At 41.3% G+C, this 18,928-nt stretch overlaps 2 protein-coding genes across 3 annotated transcripts; both read left to right on the forward strand.

The window, feature by feature from the left end:
- The first annotated feature begins 462 nt into the window (after positions 1–462).
- On the forward strand, positions 463–4,048 carry LOC113528379 (uncharacterized). Its single transcript, XM_026916898.3, has 3 exons — positions 463–1,273; positions 2,408–2,504; positions 3,436–4,048. The coding sequence occupies exons 1-3, from the start codon at positions 567–569 to the stop codon at positions 3,892–3,894; spliced, it is 1,263 nt and encodes a 420-aa protein (XP_026772699.2). The 5' UTR covers positions 463–566; the 3' UTR covers positions 3,895–4,048.
- A 4,913-nt stretch (positions 4,049–8,961) lies between these two features.
- On the forward strand, positions 8,962–18,603 carry sh2b1 (SH2B adaptor protein 1). 2 transcript variants are annotated; one of them, XM_053239447.1, is made up of 11 exons: positions 8,962–9,371; positions 9,651–9,699; positions 11,152–13,259; positions 13,546–13,647; positions 13,845–13,936; positions 14,640–14,755; positions 14,880–15,032; positions 15,182–15,393; positions 15,543–15,717; positions 17,399–17,489; positions 18,433–18,603. In XM_053239447.1, the coding sequence occupies exons 3-11, from the start codon at positions 11,559–11,561 to the stop codon at positions 18,452–18,454; spliced, it is 2,664 nt and encodes an 887-aa protein (XP_053095422.1). In that variant the 5' UTR covers positions 8,962–9,371; positions 9,651–9,699; positions 11,152–11,558; the 3' UTR covers positions 18,455–18,603. The 2 variants fall into 2 exon arrangements, with proteins under 2 accessions (XP_053095422.1, XP_026772422.1); XM_026916621.3 differs by having other exon boundaries at positions 8,963–9,371; positions 14,670–14,755.
- The last annotated feature ends 325 nt before the right edge of the window (positions 18,604–18,928 follow it).

An 18,928-nucleotide genomic window follows, 5' to 3' on the forward strand; every position in this document is an offset into this window, starting at 1 on the left:
TTTGCACTGATTCAGATTGGGCAAGCAGACTAATAGGTGTGAAACTGCACTATAACCAGTTAGATTTTAGTCGTTAGTCCTGTGTTCAAGCTATTACAGGCTACTACAGAGCCCCTAAGGGGACATGGTGCTGGAAAAAATCTGAGATGGGAGGCGAAATTTATATTTCACTGCTTTTGTGTTCCCCAAGAAACCTTGCATTCTCTGACAATTTTTTTCTCACAAACGCAAATAACTTTGCAAGCGAACGCAAAGTTTCTCAGGGGATCGCAAAAGCACTGAAATATAAATTTCCCTCCCATCTCAGATTTTTTTTCCATCACCATGTCCCCTTAAGGGCTCCTTAATTACACTATTTTGCTTAAGATGTGACTATAAAATAAGAGAGCTCCCTAACTAGTGCACTATACGCATATAGAGTGCGATTTACATGAGTTCTCAATAATCGGATTTCTTTTGTAAATACGTGACGTATTCCAACCCGGAAGCAAACCCACCGTGGTATATGGATATGACGTAGAAATCTGTCTGCCGCTGCTTTTTAAAAAAACAAAACAAAACAAAACATGGAGTCTATATTTTGGCCGATGTTTCTTTTGCAGTTTTTACTGCTGCAAATGTCATATAATGCTGCCCTTCTGCAAGCTGTCTCTATTTTATTGCAAAGGCGCAGGCGCGCGTTCCTGGAGCGCGCGGCCGCGCTCGGGCCCAGTGTGCGTCTTCCTCCGCTCCCGACCAAAAGCCGCTCGTGCTGGATGCGCGTGCGGAGTCGGGACTGGTGGGAGAGAGTGGTGCTGCGGGAATTCTCCGACGCAGAATGGAGAGAGCACTTCAGGATGTGTCGCAGGTCGTTTGTGAAGCTGTGTGACCTGATGAAGGATGTCATGAGCCCCGGGGAGATGACCGTGCGTCCCGCGATCCCGTTAGAAATGCGCGTGGCGATAGCGCTGTACAAGCTCGGCGGCTGCGGGGAGTACAGGTCGATCGCGTACCGCTTTGGCGTGCATAAGACCACGGTGATGAAATTTGTTTACATGTTCTGTAAAGGCATGGTAAACCAAGCGATACGACACTTCATCAAAGTGCCGAGCCTGCAGGAAGCCTGCGCCATCGCCGAGCGCTTTGAGAGCAAGTTCTGTGTTCCTCAGGTTATAGGATGTGTTGATGTAACCCACATCCCGGTTCTGGCGCCCAGTGATGGCTACATGAATTTTCTCAACCGTAAAGGTTGGACATCTTATGTGCTGCAAGGCGTCGTTGATGACACTTATTGGTAAGCAGGCCAATAGATACACCATATGGCCAAAAGTTTGTGGACACCTGACCATCACACCCATGTGAGGTTCTTCCCCAGGCTGTTGCTACAAAGTTGAAAGCACACAATTTTAGATATATATTATATCTTTGTATGCTGTAGCATTACAATTTCCCTTCACTGGCACTATGGAGCCCAAACCAGTTCCAGCATGACACTATCCCTGTGCAAGTGAAGTCCACAGTTACATGGTTTGCCAATGTTGGAGTGGAAAAACTCAAGTGGCCTGCACAGAGCCCTGACCTCACCCCCACTGAACACCTTTGGGATGAACTGGAACGCAAACTGTACCCCAGACATCAGTATTTGATCTCACTGATGCTCTTGTAGCTGAAATGGTAAATCCCCCCCGCCCCCCTCCATGCTCCAAAATCTATTGGAAAGTCTTCCCAGAAGAGTGGAGGTTATTGTAAGAGCAAAGGCAGACTAAATCTGGAATGGGATCTTCAAAAAGTAGATATAGGTGTGATTAGTCAAGTGTCCACATACTTTTGGCCATATAGTTTATGAATCACATCAAATATGCAAAGGAGTTTCCTAATTCTGCTGATGAACACTTACACACACACACACACACATATATACGTATATATATATATATATATATATATATATACAGTTGGGGTAATTAGTTTACATATGCTTTGCAGAATCTACAAAATGTTAATAATTAAAAAAAATAAGAAGGATCATAAAAATTGCATTTTTTTAATTTAGTACTGCCCTGAACAAGCTATTTCACAAAGCAGATGTTTACATATAGTCCACAAGACACAATAATAACTGAATTAAACAATAAAATAAAATCAAGAAAATTCAAACAGCAATATCCATCATATCCACCTTTAGTATATATCCTTTACCTGTGAAAGTGCATGTGGTGTACCTTTAATTAGCCTTCAGTAAAGCTTTAAAGGTACATCAGTCCTTAATGTTCAATTTCATACTTTAAATAATCTTTAAAGGTATAAAGATACTAAAGTCACAAAAGATACAAAAAAAGATTTGGTATGTTTATTTCTGAGAGTGCGTATGAAAGCAGGCTATGTAGTGACTAAAGAAATATTGTTCTATATTTTTATGTATCAATAGCTTCTGGAGTGCGAGCTGTAAAGTTCCTGGAGGTGCTCATGATGCCACTGTGTTTAAGCAATCCCAGCTGTTCAGCATGGCGCACCTTCTTCCTAAGGTACATGTGTCACTACAGTCAGTGTGTACTTCCACTCAACATACTAACCAAACACTACATGGTATGGTAACAAATCTGTAATCCCACACTGTGTCATTGTTTCCATTGCCAAGTTAGACCAGGTACCATGCGTACCAGACAGGGGCATATGGGCGGAGCTTGTAATAGTACAGAGCTTTGATTGGTTAATTGAAATGTGTGGCACAGCAATCTTGAATAGTAGTAGAAAGATTTCTTAAAATTAAGCTTAATCCCAAATGGATCCTTTATACCATTTGCTCACTACATAGGGTATAACAAAATGGTGTTTTAGAATTATGTATTACACCAAATATCCATTAGATATCTGACAAAGAGCAAGCATTCCTCTCCCAGGATTCACTAAGATTAAAGTATTGGCACCAATGGCTTTACTTGGGATGCTCCTCTTTATTAAAATATATGTTTCTGTGTTGTTTCATGTCTACAGATTTTAACATAAAATAAGTTCCATATCTTTTTTGTTATGAGATAGGGAAATAGACACAAGCACTAGAGCGGCACTGATAGTTCTGGGTTCGGATCAGTAACTGTCCTGTGCTGTTACATACTGGCAATTGTAAAACCTAATATCTTAATTACATTTATCTAATGTTATTAGATAAACAAGGTTAGATTCCTAGGCAGGGAACCACTAGGAGTTGCACGAGCCTGTGCACTCTCAGTGCCAGTCCCAAGCCCGGATAAAATGGGAAGGTTGCATAAGGAAGGGCATCTGGCGTAAAACCTGTGCCAAATCAAATATTCGGCTCATATGTGGCGACCCCTAACGGGAGCAGCCAAAGGAAATCGAATTCCTGATGAAAAAGTACTGGTGTTAATAGCATGAATTTGCTTTAATGAAAAACTGCATTGTTGAGTTGGTCTGTTATGTTTCTGTCCTGCTTTTCAGCATACTTGCGACATTGGTGGAACCCCCGTCAACTTCGTTGTTCTTGGTGACACAGCCTACCCACTCCTGGAATGGCTCATGAAGGCGTATACCCCCAGTCCTAGTCTAACCCCTCAGCAAAATTCCTTTAACATCTACCTTAGTGATGCAAGAGCACCAATGGAAATTGCCTTTGGGAGGTTGAAAGCAAGATGGCGGGTTCTTCTGAAGAGAAGTGACTTCCACTACACCTTTTCACCATATGTTGCAATAACTTGCTGTGCGCTGCACAATTTCTGCGAGAGGGAAGAGGAATCTTTCGGTCAAGCCTGGATGGAAGAGGCTGCTACTTTGGAGAGAGCCGTGCCGCAGCCGACGACACAGTCATATACACAATCGAGTAAAGCCGGTGAAGCTGTAAGGCGGGTCCTCACAGAATATGTGGCCAGCAATTTTCCTCTTCGCATGCAAGAACAATAAACACGGTCTGGTTTGTAGAGGACATTGTGAATATTTATTTAGTTTTATACTTGGTTTGATGAAGTTTTCACTTATTATCAAAATGTAGTTTTTTTGGTAAAGCATTGCTGACTAATTGCTGCTTTGTAATAAAGCATTGCTGACTGAACACTGATTCCTGACATTAATGAATGAATTAATTAATTAAGTGAAGTTTTTGTTTTTTTTGGTCAAGTTATTAATGCTCATATTTTTGTTAGCACTAAAGTGAATGCAGAAGAGAAAATTTCTACTGAAAAACCTACTCTCTTTCCTTTACAAAACATTCATTTTAAAAGTTCTGATCAACAAATGATCAAAATATAACAATGTACACATTATTTTGATCATAAATTGAAATACATGCTATTTGTTTAATTTATTGTCAGATTAAGTTTTTTTTGTCATCCTACTGACTCACTTTTTTTTTAAATAGGGTTTTTTAACTCGTAATTTTTAATTATGCATTAATTCATTTGTGCTTTTCCATTATCATTTCCATTTGTGTAGCGGGTAGCGCTGCTGCCTCACAGCTTCAGGATCCCGGGTTTGATCTTCATCTCAGGTTACTGTCTGTGTGGAGCTTCTTTGCTTGTTCTCTCCATGTCCGCGTGGGTTTCCTCCAGGTTCTCCAGTTTCCTTACATGTCCCAAAAGCAAGCCATTAGGTGGATTGGCTAAGATAAATTACCCCTAGGTGTGAATGACTCTGTGTGTGTGTGTGCGTGCACATGATGTCCTGTGATGGACTGGTGTCCCAGTCAGGGTGTATTCTTGCCTTATGCCCAGTATTCTGGGGATGGCCTCCGGACCTAAGGGACCTTGACAAGGATAAAGTGGTTCCTGAAAATATGGGAGTTCAAAGCAGCAACAATTTTTTAAATAGTTTTTTAAAAATACAATCCTTGGTTTTCAGTTTCTGGTCCAGTGTGTCCTAAATTTTGGTTTTGGGCAAGAATGTTCAATTTGGTGCAGTCACTAAAAATCATAAACTAAAAATAAATAAATAAGTAAGTAAGTAAATAAATAAATAAATAAATGAACAAACAAACTGTGTAAATTACAAGATTTGGTCACATTTTTTGGTCAGCAAAAATGTGATCGAGTGCAACGGTCCATACACACAGTTGTTGTTAATCAGTATTCAAGGGATTTTATATTCAGTTTTGTTTACTGAATGGTGAAATCCCATGGAAGAATGGGTTTGATACATATGTGGCTCCTATCTGGGGTCTGTGCATTGGTGCTACATCTGGCTTGTCATCCATCTCAGTTCTCCAGGACCCCACTGTGGTCTTGAGCACTCCTGTGCCTTTCTTTCATGGTTTTTAGGCCTGGAGCCAAAGAGTTGGTCTAGCTGGAAGGCTAGTGCATCACACCAATAATAAACAGTGACTAACACATAATTTGCTCTTTATTCAGAAATGTGCATTGTTTAAAATAAATTATGGACACATTTCTTGGAGAAACGTGACAGCTGACAAACTTTGCCCTTCAAATAACTGGCATGCAGAGATGGTGTGTTAGTTATCTGCAGACACTTTGGAATGAAATCCAAAGGTTTCTGCAAACATGAGCATTCATTAATTCATCTTCAGTAACCTCTCTATCCTGGTGGGAACGTACCCTTGATGGGATGCCAGTGCACACACTTTCAAACGTCATTCGCACCTAGAGGAAATTTTAACATAGCCAATCGACCTACAAACACAGGTTTGGGAGGTGGAAGGAAACTGGAGAACCCATGTGGATCAAACTGTGGACCCTGGAGCTGTGAGGCAGCAATGCAACCCACTGCACTACCATGCCACACAAACAAGAGTATGTTCAGATATAAAAGAAAGATGGAGACAACATCAGTCCACGTTAATTTTCTAAAAAAAACAAAAAAAACAACACAATGTCACTTTTGTGCTCCTGAGCCTTTTTACCTCCATCTCTGGGGTCATGGAAGACTCAGCGCTTTGTGTTGGACTGATTGACTGTTTCCTGACATTTCCCACCAGTCCAATCCAAACAAAAGCCATTCAGTGCCACTTTTATATTTTTTTCTTGGTAAGGGCACGTCACTGGATGTGACCTTTTCCCAGTCACTGGCAAATATGTCTCAGATATAAGTGGTTTACAAGAAACAATATCTTTCATTTATGTCTTCTAAATGTGTAACAGTCATGGCAGGATTTTCTTCAGACTGGGATACAGAACCACTGATTCAATTCTGCAACAATATCCAAAAGCTAATTACCTTTCATAAAGTTGTACTTTGGTATATTTTGTGACAAATATTATTCATGATCATGACCATCACTGGCTTCATACAGTCAGTAATTCTGCACAGGTAATTTTTGTGATTTAGTTTTTTAATGATTCACATTTTTTAATGTGATGTCTCCAGCCACCACTTGTAGAGCCCTCTTCTTACAAAACAAGATTTATTTTAGAATATGATTAATCCTTTATAGAAATAGTGGATGTTCATGACTCTTTGAATGATTGTTTACACACACTCTGTTATGAATACTCAGGTAACATTAAAGGTGAAGTAAATAGGATCATGAAAGCTTTAGGATGTACAAATGGATTGAACTTCCTGCATGAAATATGTTATGTATAGTGGTCTGATTAAAAAATACTACAGAAATTTATACAAAATGCTGTCCTTGTTGCATAAAAATGCCTAATTGTTGGTAATTCACAGTAAAGGTTTTGAGATGCCTGTAAAATCGCATCTGTCTGACCTAATGAAGTTTTTTGCAGCTGGAAAATATTAGATTCACTTTAACAGATTTAATGGATTTAAGCATATAGCAGCATCTTGAGTATTTCTGACTAATGTGAATGCCTTGATACACGGTAACATTGCAAAATTATGAACAGTAATATTATAATGTTTTATAGTGCAATAATTATATGATTGTAATACCTGCTTTATTATAAAATATGGTAAAATTGTATACCTGTGACATTGCTTGTGGTGTGGGTGTGTGTACACTTTGTGTGTGTACTTTATTATACATACTTTATGTGTATGTTTGATAAGGTCTTGGTTCTTGTGTTATATCTGTTGCTCTTCATTCATGCTACATCATAGCTTGGAAACTTAACTTTGCTCTAACTTGAAAAGACAAAAATAAATGTGAAACAAATAATGGTGCGTCTAATGTATATTCTGTAAGTAAAAAAAATGGAGAAGGATTTTTTTTTACCACAGACAAAAGTCTAATGATTGTTTGTTCATGGTCTTTAGCATATAAGTGCCCAAATTCCTTACTTCTCTGATGTAAATAAGATAAACAGCAAATGACAATGACATTACTGTGTGAAATTTCCATGGGTACAGAGAAACAGATACATCTGCTTACACTTTACCTTTACAGGAAGTATATCAGTGGTTGGGGGATTTCTCAGGGCTAAAAAGTCCAAACGCTCTAGGTTGCTGCACCTGATAGTTGCAACATTGGATTTAATAACTTCTGGATATTTTTGAGGGTATGTGAAGATACAGAATTTTTGGTATGTAAAAACAATATGCAACACACTGTGCTTACCATTCATTATCTGCTTCAAAGACTACATACTCTAAATCTCATGGTTATAATTTCATTGTCATGCTTGCAAATACGACCTTATTATTCTAATGTATAATAAGACCTTAATAAGATGGCATGATTTTGTTCTCTTTTCTTCTGCACTCGATAAAGACAACTTAAAAATAATAAAATTACTCAAACATCAAAACCAGAACTATAACATCCAAATCAACCATATTTAACAAAAGGTAAACAACAACAACAGAAGAAGAAGGACTACTAGAAAGCTGGGTACATCAGAACATGACTTATGCAAACTTCTGCATATATATTTTATAAATTATACAAAATTTTGCTCATAAATTTGGTATTTAAACCTAAGTTTACTCTGTAGTTACTCTAAGTTACTCTACATGTAACTTTATTGCATGTGACATGCAGTATGTAATGCATTATGCTTATTCATCATCTGTTTTTAAAGGAACTGTTTTAAACAATGCTTGCAATCTGCTACATGAAGAGAAAATGATAAATCATTGTCATGCTCGGAGTATGCTGAAGAAAAATACACTATATAAGAAAAGGTTTATATCTAATAGCTTAAAAGAAACCTTAAATCAGTTTCTCTTCTCCAGAAAGGGTTCTGTTAAACCTCCTTAGAAGGTGAGAACTTATAAACATAAAACACTTGAGGAACCCCTTTTTCCTAAAATTGCAGAATTAATTAATTTTGATTGGTAATAGTTTGATAATTAATTGGTAAATAGTTTTAATAATAAATGTGGTAATAGGTAAGAGTGATTTTGTGTACAAATTGTATCAAGATTTCTTATTAGATCTTTGCTTACACCTGCTTAATTGGTTACTTTTTAATCCGTAATTCAACAATTTTATATTTAATTTTCTTTTGTATGCCATATATTGTAGATTGAGCGGCAAGTGAATCTCTAGACCGAAGTATAATTCTTCCTTTTTTCTTTTGGATTTTTATTTTGACCCCCTAAGTATAGATTTTTATACATTCTCTTGATCTACAGACATATAGCCATATCTGTGCTGAAAAAAAATTATATAGAACACCTCATATCTATTTGAAATAGAGGCAAAAATAAGTTTTATTGACTGGTTCAACCTAGGTATCATAAAACGGGCAAAAATAAAACAAAAACAGACCTTAGAGGGTTGAACTGAAGCCTAATTAGTGAAAAATGTACAATTTGGATGTACAGCTTTGAGGTTGGATAAGATTTGTAAAAGGTAAACTACATAAGGGCATGAATGTTATTAAATAATATGTTCAATTATTATTGTTAGAGGGGGTCATATTTTGACAAAAGGTATTACATTTTCTGTTTCTCTGTATGTGTGAATTCAGGTGAAATATTCAAACTCACATGAAATATGATTAATAAGTGAAAATGAAGAGTGTCTTCATAGCCAAACGGAATATTTGAGGAATATTTTCTGTGCTCTGTGAGGAGCTTCACGGTCAGTGCGTTATTCTCCATCCTAATCCCCCTTCACTTTCCCTGAGCCCCTCACACTCTTTCCCACTGTATCGCGAGAGACTGACTGGGACAGGAGGCAGAGAAATAATCATATGCTTATAACCCATCAAGAGAGCAATATACACGAGTTATAGCTGCTGTATGATTCATTATTAGCACGTTAACTATTTATTGATGCAGAACGTTAGATGCGGTGGCTAGTCAAAGTGGAATGAGGACTAATACTGAAGGCAACAACACTGGCTTCTTGTCTGAACAACTAGCTAGCTATGTAGCCGCCGAGCTAGTTAGCTAGCTAGCTATATCTGCAACATAGCCATTTACGTAGGTTAGTTAGCTAGCTAGCTAGCTAAAGCTACTTCAGAAAGCCTTGGTTAAAATTTTCGGGTCTGCTTTAAGTTTTTTTCCCCTCGAACAATAAGGTAGGACGCTTTCTATAGCTATAACCAAAGTAAATATGGCTAGCTAGCTAGCTATCTCTAAGTAGCTTTTATTAGCAAAAGTTCCAAGCTAGCTTGTTCAGCATATTGACAACATTAGCTGGTTATTTAGCTAGCCTGCAAGCTATAATGCTTTTAGTTTTCTAAAGCATATGTCTTTGTAATTGTAACTTTAGCTCTGGCTTCGTACATGACAGCTGTATATTGTTATGGCAGCGAGGCCTGTGTGTGAGCTTAATTGTTGTTTTCCTCCATATCTAGCTCACACAAGCAAAGCGCCGGTCTCCAGTTACACCCTGACCCGAAAATGGTGAGTCCACGCCGGGTTTTTTTTTATTATCATGTTTTGGTAGCAACTAGTGGCGTGAAATGCTATCACTGTTTCAGTATCAGTAAGCTTGTTTTCATCTAACGAGTATAAAAAGAAAGAAATTGTAAGCAGTGTGTGTGTGAGTCAGTCAGTCACAGTCACAACTCCGAGCTGTGCACCTTTCATAATAACCAGCCTGTGAGTACACAAATTATAGCAATCAAGTTACATCACACAGAACTAGGCAGCTAACGCTAGATAAGCCATTGCTACAGAGATTAATAAGTTCCTGATTTAGAGTTGTTGATTTTGTCATTATCATCTGCCAAACCCCCCATCTCAGAAGAAAACAGACTGTATTATTGTCAGAATAAATCAGTGAAGACTCATTATATCATGATTGATCATTAGAGGTTGTAGGATGGGTGGATTTGTAGAAATATTGGTTTTGAAATTACAAGAACCATGAGAACCTATTCAAACCTGGTATTAGCATCTATCACAAGTGGACAACACTGGGTACAGGTGTAAACAGGTTCTGGTTCCCCCAGACATATGTTTTTGAAGGACCACTTCTCATCTATGTACCTCCGTATCACAACATGCACTACACAGTATTCTCTTTCCCATAGTATGACCTAACTGTTGCCACAAAGTTGGAAGCACACAGTTGTATGGGATGTTTTTGTATGGTGTAGCTTTAAGATTTTCCTTCACTGGAACTAAGCTGTTCCAGCATGACAATGCCCCTGTGCACAAAGCGAGGTCCTTAAAGACATGGTTTCCCCAAGTTGGAGTGGAAAAACTTGAGTGGCCTACACAGAGCCCTGACCTCAACCTCACTGATCACCTTTGGGATGAACTGGAACGCTGACACCAGTGCTGATCTCACTAATGCTTTTGTGGCTGAATGAGCAAAAATCCCCACAGCCACGCTCCAATATCTAGTGGAAAGCCTTCCCAGAAGAGTGGAGGTTATTATAATATCAAAGAGGGAACTAAATCTGGAATGGGATGTTATATATGCAAATATGAGTTTTATGGTCAGGTATCCACAAACTTTTGGCCGCATAGTGTACATAATCTGCACTACTCATATCAGGTGTAGTCTGAACTTGTGCATCACCTTTCCCCATATATGTGCAACTCTTCATTTCTTGTATGTTGTGTCTATATGTTATTGTCTCGTACAGACTTTATTTTAGCTGTAGGAGCAAGTTACTGTAGCACAAGAATGTCAAAGTTTTCATATAATTTAATGTAACAAAATCTAATAAATGTTGCAGGACGTTAGTCACCCTTAAGTACTACTTGCAAAAGTGACCCCTGTAAAGTGGTCCTACATTTCAGAATGTTTCATCTGCATAGCTGTTGTGCATTTTTGTCATTGACACCGTTACACTGTCACAACATGTTTTTTTTTAAATATTTATTTGTATATTTTTATTGCAGGCCACGGATCCACTCGTCTGGTTTCTTGTAGAGCCCTGAAGAAAAACAAGACCTTAACAGCTCTGCTCCTCACCGAACACTAACTCTTCATAATCCTTTTGATGTATTCTAAAGTCTGTCAGTATGCGGATTCTTATATATACATATTTAAGTTAGCACCCACTGCTTTATGCAGAGTGTGCAACCCTTTGTAAATCAGCCCAGTTGTTTTTTTTAAATGGGGGGAGACTGTCATCACTCCTTTTTTGGTCCATTACTTTTCCTAGTCCTGTGGAAAGCTTCACCCCATGAACAGAGCGTGCCTTCTCCTGACCCCATCAGTTTGTGACAATCGCTTGATCCTCAATCAGAAGGCTTTAGTGATTAGTCTGCAAATCACAGCAAGTCAGTCGCTCATTTAGTCAGTTATGAACGGCTCCTTATTAACCCCGCCCAGCCCACGGGCTGCAGCAAACTCATCCCCTCTTCCTCCATCCCCATCTCCCTCACCTTCTCCTCCGTCTCCATCATTGCTGCCCCTTTCTGTGCGTCCCCCACCTTTACCCCCTCCGGCTTCTGGCCAGCCGCTGTCTTCTCTGTCTGACACACCAACTCCCTCACCTTCTCCCTGCCTTAGCTGGACCGAGTTCTGTGAGCTTCATGCCCGGGTAGCCGCTGGCGATTTTGCCCGTCACTTCAGGGCCTTTCTCCTGGAGAATCCACATTATTCCCCCGATTCTGCTGCTGCTTTCTGTCGCCGCTTCACTGACCGATTTGTTCGGCATTTTGAGAGTGAACTTGAGGGAAGTGGTGCAGTGAGGGAGGGTACAGGGATTTGGGTCACTCAGTCTGATGGCACGTCACTGGAGGAAGAGCCAACGTCTCCACCACTTCTGCCACCTGACGCTGCTGCAACCTGCCTGCCGACACACATCAGGGCTCCACCCAAGCCACTTTCAGCTCGGCAGGGATTGGACACTCGAGGTGCGGATAGATTTCAGAATCCCACCGTTTTCCAGGACTCATATGCTCATGCACAAATTCTGCCACCTTCTTCTTCGTCGTCTTGTTCATCTTCAATGGGCGGGAACAACGGTCGAAGGGAAGATAGGGCATTGACGGTTAAGAAGTATCCTGGCCACTTGCCTGGTAATGGAGACCTGGAAGAAGAGGAGGACAGCTGGGTGGGGCCAGTGACAGGAGAGGAGGCGGAGTCAGATGAGCTAGTGGGGAAGGACTGCGAGGCAGAGGGTAGTACTCTCACAGACAGACCTGATGGCAGCCTGACACCACTAAGCCCTGCTTCTGGGGGACCGCTAAACTCCGGGTCAAAGGGCAGCATCCCGGGTGCAGGTGGTCACTCCAAAAACAAACTAAAGAAACGCTTCTCCCTGCGCAACGTGGGCCGCAGTGTGCGGGGCAGTGTGAGAGGTATCCTGCACTGGCGGAGCTCCTCTAGTGACTCCCCTCAAAGCTGTGGCTCAGCTAATGCCACGCCACTGCCCTCTAGCTACAGCTACACTATGGGCCTGCAGGATGCCAAGAGGAGTGCTCAAGGTGCCCCAGCCTCACTCCCCGTCTCACTTTCTCTGCCCCTCTCACTCCCTCACTCATCCTCCTCCTCCCTGCCACCATCATCTTCCAGCAGCGCCACCTCTCTCTCCTTCTCTGAAGCTCGCGATCGGAGGAGGAGTAACGGAGAAGGCGAGAAGGAGAAATGGACCCACAGGCTGGAGAAGCTGCGTCTGTCTCGGTCTCCACCACCAACCCTACAAGCACCTGTGGGACCCACGTCAGCCTTGTTGCCCTCTGCCCTGCCTTCTAGGAAGACAGGCAGACTTGTACGAGAGGGAGGAGTGAATGTCTGCTCCTCCGCAGATGAATTTACTGGCTCTCACGGCTTTTCGGGCTTCTCTTTCGGGTTGCTCCACCATGGCATGGACAATAACAACGCCGTCTCTGGCTCCAGTGCAGAGCATGCAGGTGGAATGCCTCCTCTGGTCACAGGGGGGGCAATAGCTGGACGGGGCACTCGCTGGCACAAGTGTCGACTGGTTCTGAAGGAGAGAGACAAGGAAGGAGGCGAGAGAGGAGAGGAGTACTTCCTGGAGTTTTACATCCCTCCCAAGGTAAATGGAAAATTTGAAGATTTCCTACACATAGTCTATAAGAGAAAATTATGTGGGTCACTTTTCTGCGTTATATTTCTATAGGTCACTTTTACGCATTGCGTCGTATTTCACAGATCCTCGAAAACTGCAGAAGTAGTAAACTGTGTATGATTCTGTTGTACTTGGGATTAAAATCTTCTTGGTATCACCCAGTTGACGAAAACTAATTTGTTTCGTGTTGCTGTGAATTATATAGGCATGATATGGAAGTCAGAAAAACAGTTTTCTCTGCTCTCCTCTTCAGGCCTCCAAACCCAGACTGACTATCCCATGCTGCGGCATCTTAGACGTCAGGAGCACCACAGCTCTTGAAGTGCCAGACAAAGAAAACACTTTTCTTCTGCAGGTTTGTTTTCACAGGTCTCTCAGTTTCTTCTTCCATCTCACTCTCACTTCAGGGTGCCTCTCTACAGATGTTCCTCTATCAAGAGTTTAATTGAATGTTTCTTTTACCTACTCTTTGCTTTTGTTTCAATTAATTTCCGCCTTCTCGTCCGTCTCTCGTTTTCTGTCCCACTGGCTTCATCTGTGTTGTTCTCTCAGTTGGAAGGACAGGTTCAGTATGTCATTGAGACCAGAGATGCTGTTCAGATGAGAGCTTGGCTGAGTGACATTAGAAACAGCATCTGTCTGAGGTAAGATACATTCAGTTATGCTGTCGATATTGTTGATATAACATTCAAAGGAATACTAAACTGGAACAGTTTATTATTAGAAAGGTGAGAGTGTTTATAACAAATGATCTGATAACTGCATAAAATCATATTTTGGCAATAATTTGACAAGTAATAAAGTAATCTGATAATGGAAAAACTCTGGCTTTACATGTCAGTCAGTAATTAAGTTTGTTCAAGTAGCAAAGCTTAACTACATTTTAAGATAATTTAAATTAATTTAACCAGTAGCGATTTTCTTAGCATTTTAGCATTTAATTTTCTTAACAGACCTAATATATTTTTTTTGATTTAGCATGTGTTTTTTGTTGATTGGTTAGAAGAACAGCTGACCCCAGATTACTGACTGTTAAAATCTTTTGAGTTGCTCTACTGGTCAATATTTTTGGTGAGGTTTTTTAGTGGTAAGTTAACATAATGCTGTCCTCCTCTATGTGTTCTCTGTTCTGATCCAAAGATGGAGGCAAGCATTTTTTCTCCTTAGGTTACACTTGAGCACACATGGATGTTGAAAAACAAAATTTAGCATATTGATGGCATACATGAGTAAGTTTTAGTCTGTTATAAGATATTATAGTATGCTTATACATGACTACATGGATAATCATAAATGACTAAATGGATAATCATAAATGCTGAAATCTGATGATTACTGTGCTTGTAGAAACATTCACTCTTTGGCAATTGACCTTAGTGAGCAAGAGGATATTGAGGGAGTGTGTGGTGGAGCACAGACGGACCTCAGTAGCACACCAGAATTCAGTGACCGTCTGTCTCAAGGTCAGTGTTTTGTCAGTAACTATATGTGAAGAAGTGATTCACATGTATTACTGAAGTATAGTAGTATTAAAGGCTTTACGTTACATAAGGACAGTTAAATATTATGTGTGTTTTTAATTAACAGTGTGTTACGGTGGGGTGGGTGGTTCTCCACTGCTGGAGCCTCTTCCTCCTGAGTTGCCACCCCGCGCTCCTCTGGATGAACCTGATGGTCGACTGCTTGGCGGAGGCGGAGCTAGTCTTGGCATGCCATTCCCAGAGACGCCCGATGCCACAGGTATTGCTTACAGACATAGTAAAGAGCTAGCAAACAGTCAGTCAAACAGGAGTCCACTGTGAAGTGTGCAACCTCAGATTAATACAGTCTCCACTATACTCTTGTTTTCATACCACAGAGGTTCACAATGATCCGTTATTTTTTCTCAGGGTCCTTCCTGTTCTCAGAGAGCCCAGCAGCAGAGCCAGTGGAGCACCCATTAAGTGAGTGTCAGTGGTTCCACGGCACCTTGTCACGGCTGAAGGCAGCCCAGCTGGTGCTGGCAGGTGGCATGGCGAGTCATGGCGTCTTCCTTGTGCGCCAGAGTGAAACGCGGCGTGGGGAGTACGTCCTCACCTTCAACTTCCAGGGCAAAGCCAAGGTGAGTTCACAGTCCTTTCTGTTCTGACCACCTTCTGAGGTAATAATCTGAGTGAGAAGCTCTTTTAAGATAATACTCTTACTTACCTATACTTATCCTTCTTTTTCCATTGTGATATTAATATCTCTCTTTCCTTCTTCTCTGTACAGCACCTGCGCCTTTCTCTGAACGAGGATGGCCAGTGTCGCGTGCAGCATCTCTGGTTCCAGTCTATATTTGATATGCTGGAGCACTTCCGGGTGCATCCCATCCCCCTGGAGTCTGGGGGCGCCTCAGACGTCACCCTCATCAGCTTTGTGGGTGCCACAGCTGCCCGGCAACCAGGTATTGACACCCAGGGCCAAAGCTCAAAACTGGAGGAATTGAAGAAGGCTTGAGTGTGATGGCAGACAAGAGTAGCGTTTGGGATTTGTTAATAGGGGTTGGAAAACATTCAGTGTATCCAAAAATTCCAGAATGCATTTTTCATTGTATGTATAGGCCTTTATGATCATGTGAATGCACTGCTGCAGGTCACCGCATGAGCTTTTTGACTTTGTAGTAGGGCTAAATTGGGATTTAATCCACATATCTAGTCACCTCCCATTGCCAGCATGGCATGTGTGAGTGAGGTTTGCCATTTGTTGGCTGTGCATGACTTTGCTTCTGACATTTTTTCTGATTTTGTATTTGCTTACTGTGCATGGCCTGATGTGTTTACTTGTCCCTTTCCTGCAGTCCCCCTACCAAACTATCTCTCTTATGATTGTCCTTATTGTTCTGTCTACTCTTCTTGAACTTTTCAACTCTTTTGCTTCATTCTTTTTCTTTCAATCTCTTTTCTCCTCTTTCTCTCCATCTCTCCTCCTTCTGTACCACCTTCCTAATTTGCGCCACATCTTCTCCATCTGCCAGCCATACCTGTATCATAATGATCTAACTCGCATCGTAATTATACCAGGGCCCAACTGGTATGAAAATTGTTGTGACACATTATTGATTTTAAGAACATAAAATTTTTGTTAAAAAAAAAAAAACTAAAATGGCGGCATAGTAACATAGCTGGTAGCGTAGCCACCTTACAGCTCCAGGGTCCCTGGTACCATCCTGTTCTTGGGATACTGTCCGTGTTGAGTTCTCACCGTGTCCATTTACGTTTCCTCTGGGTACTCTGGTTTCCTCCCACTGTCTGAAAATATTGCTTACGTTATACAGCCCCTAGGTGTGAACAAGTTTGTGCATGGTGCCCTGTGATGGACTGGTGTTCCATCCAGATTGTATTCCCACCTAGCTCTCAGTGTTCCCGGGATAGGCTCCGGAACACCGCGGCCCCCACCGTGATAAATGCGGTTATTGAAGACGAGTGATGAATGAATGAAGAAATTAATGGTCAAAAAAAAATTTATCAATAATTTTAGAAACAGTTTTTACTGATTGTCAGTTTCTCAAACTCACTGCAGAAACTGTAAGATAAATACAAGTTGCTTTAGAATGTTCTATTATAATATTCTATTTATACTACTCGTAAGGTAACATTCAAACAAGAGAATAATATGAATCTTTAGTGCCAACCAGACAAACAAGAGTGTATTAAAAAGTACATTGTCCCAGCACTAAATGTCTAAGGTGACAGATGAGAATTGCGAATTCTGACAGCAAAGCCGCTTGAGAGCGTTTAATTGCACAAAAGAGTCACGCGCAAAAAATCTATTTCCATGAGTGATGAGTGCCTTTTAGCCACCCTGCAAGATGTTTGGTGGTCAAAGTAGTGTCACACTCAGTGCTTGCTGTGATGCCTACCGATGCTTTTACACATATTGAATGTAGGTTTCACTTTCTCTTTAGTCCCATCTATCTCTCCTTTGATTTATACTCATACATCATCTATCTTTCTCTGTATGTGCACATCTACCTTTCGCCCAAACTCCTGTCCCTCCCCTATGCCTCAGGCCTCCCTCCTGCTAGTGCGTACCAAAGCTCTGATTGGCTGTCTTTGTTGTTGTTTGTCGTTGGGTCATCTTCGCAGGCCGGGACAGGGCAGGCAGCCGGCCCACAGTCTGTGATGTCATCACCACGCGCCACCCTGACTCTCCATCAACCCCCATCTCTGACTGTGTGTAAGTGAGACCAGATTTAATAGACAGAGAGCAAGACAGAGTGAATGTAAGAAAAGTGTGAGATGAGAAACGCAGTATCTGACATAAAGGGATAGACTCACAGCATAATTACCAGATAGTTACAGGGCAATGAAAGGACAGTATTAATCTCGGGCCATTTGAAGCCTGAAAATCTTTAAATATATATGTGGACAACAGACAACAGTAATTTAGTCAACTACTCAATTAAAATAGTATACAGCTTAGAGAAGTCTAAACATGACACCACAAATCCTGTACATATGAAAGATATAGAGATGGGAAGGAGTGGAGCAGCAGGTCATCCGTTCACCTCAGATGCACATTTTGTCTGCCTAACTTTCCATTCACGGCTGGATTTCAGTTGCATAGATCCATCGTAGATTTGTCGTCACATGGAACATTGCTCACTATAGCTTGTGGTTATCACAACAGAAGTTCAGCTTTCCATTTAGTAATCAATCTTACATCACACATTTGACAGACGACAAGCTCTTTCTCCACAATCACCTGAAGCTAATTTCTTCAGACTTTTTTTTTTATTGTGTAGAATGAGTTAAGTCTTGATACAGCTTTAAATTGCAGAATGCATTTATTCCTATTTACATACACACTGTGGAGACAGGGTATAGGAAGTCTGTATACTGTGTGTTGACTGATTCCATTACTGGGACACATGCATGTGTTTCCTTCCTGGATCTCTCACGTACTTTGCCATTTCTTTCTCTCGTTCTCTCTCTGTCTCTCACCTTCTCTTTTCACCTCTTCCTTCTTCTTTCACTTTGTTCTCACTCTGTGGAACTTGCCACTTTTGTATATACCCGATTTTCAATTCTTTCGATTCCTTTTGGCTTTCTTTCCTGTTTTGCCTACTTCCTTTCTATCTCTCTGTCTTTCTCTTTCGGCCTCTCTATCCTTGTTCCAGACTTGACCAGCAGACCCCGTAGCCCCCCTCAGCCCCCGCCTCCCCCTCTCCCGCCAGGGCGCCCTCCACCACCCACACCACCGCAGGAGCGTGTAACTGATGTGGAGCCCGTAGGAGGAGGAGCGGCCAGTGGGCCAGAGGAATGTGAGGAGCGCGAAAGGGACGCACCTCTAAGACAGCTGGAAGGAGCAGAAGCCGAAGAGAGAGAGGGAGGCCGGGCCCGAGCCATTGACAACCAGTACTCCTTCTTCTGAGGAGCAGAAGAGGAGAGCCAGTCACAATCAGTATTTTTCACTTCATAGGAAGAACTCACGTTACTAACACTATTCAAAAGCTTTTAAAGAATGAGAGAGATATGGAGGGAGATGCGTGCACACATACACACACACACACACACAGACACATACACATGTTCACTGAAAATACAACATAAAAACACTAAGTAACGGTACACTAAGCGGAGATTGGCTGAGGAAACATTTGTTAATGGTACACT

This window comes from Pangasianodon hypophthalmus, chromosome 13 (assembly GCF_027358585.1).
Source record: "Pangasianodon hypophthalmus isolate fPanHyp1 chromosome 13, fPanHyp1.pri, whole genome shotgun sequence".
Lineage (NCBI taxonomy): Eukaryota > Metazoa > Chordata > Actinopteri > Siluriformes > Pangasiidae > Pangasianodon > Pangasianodon hypophthalmus.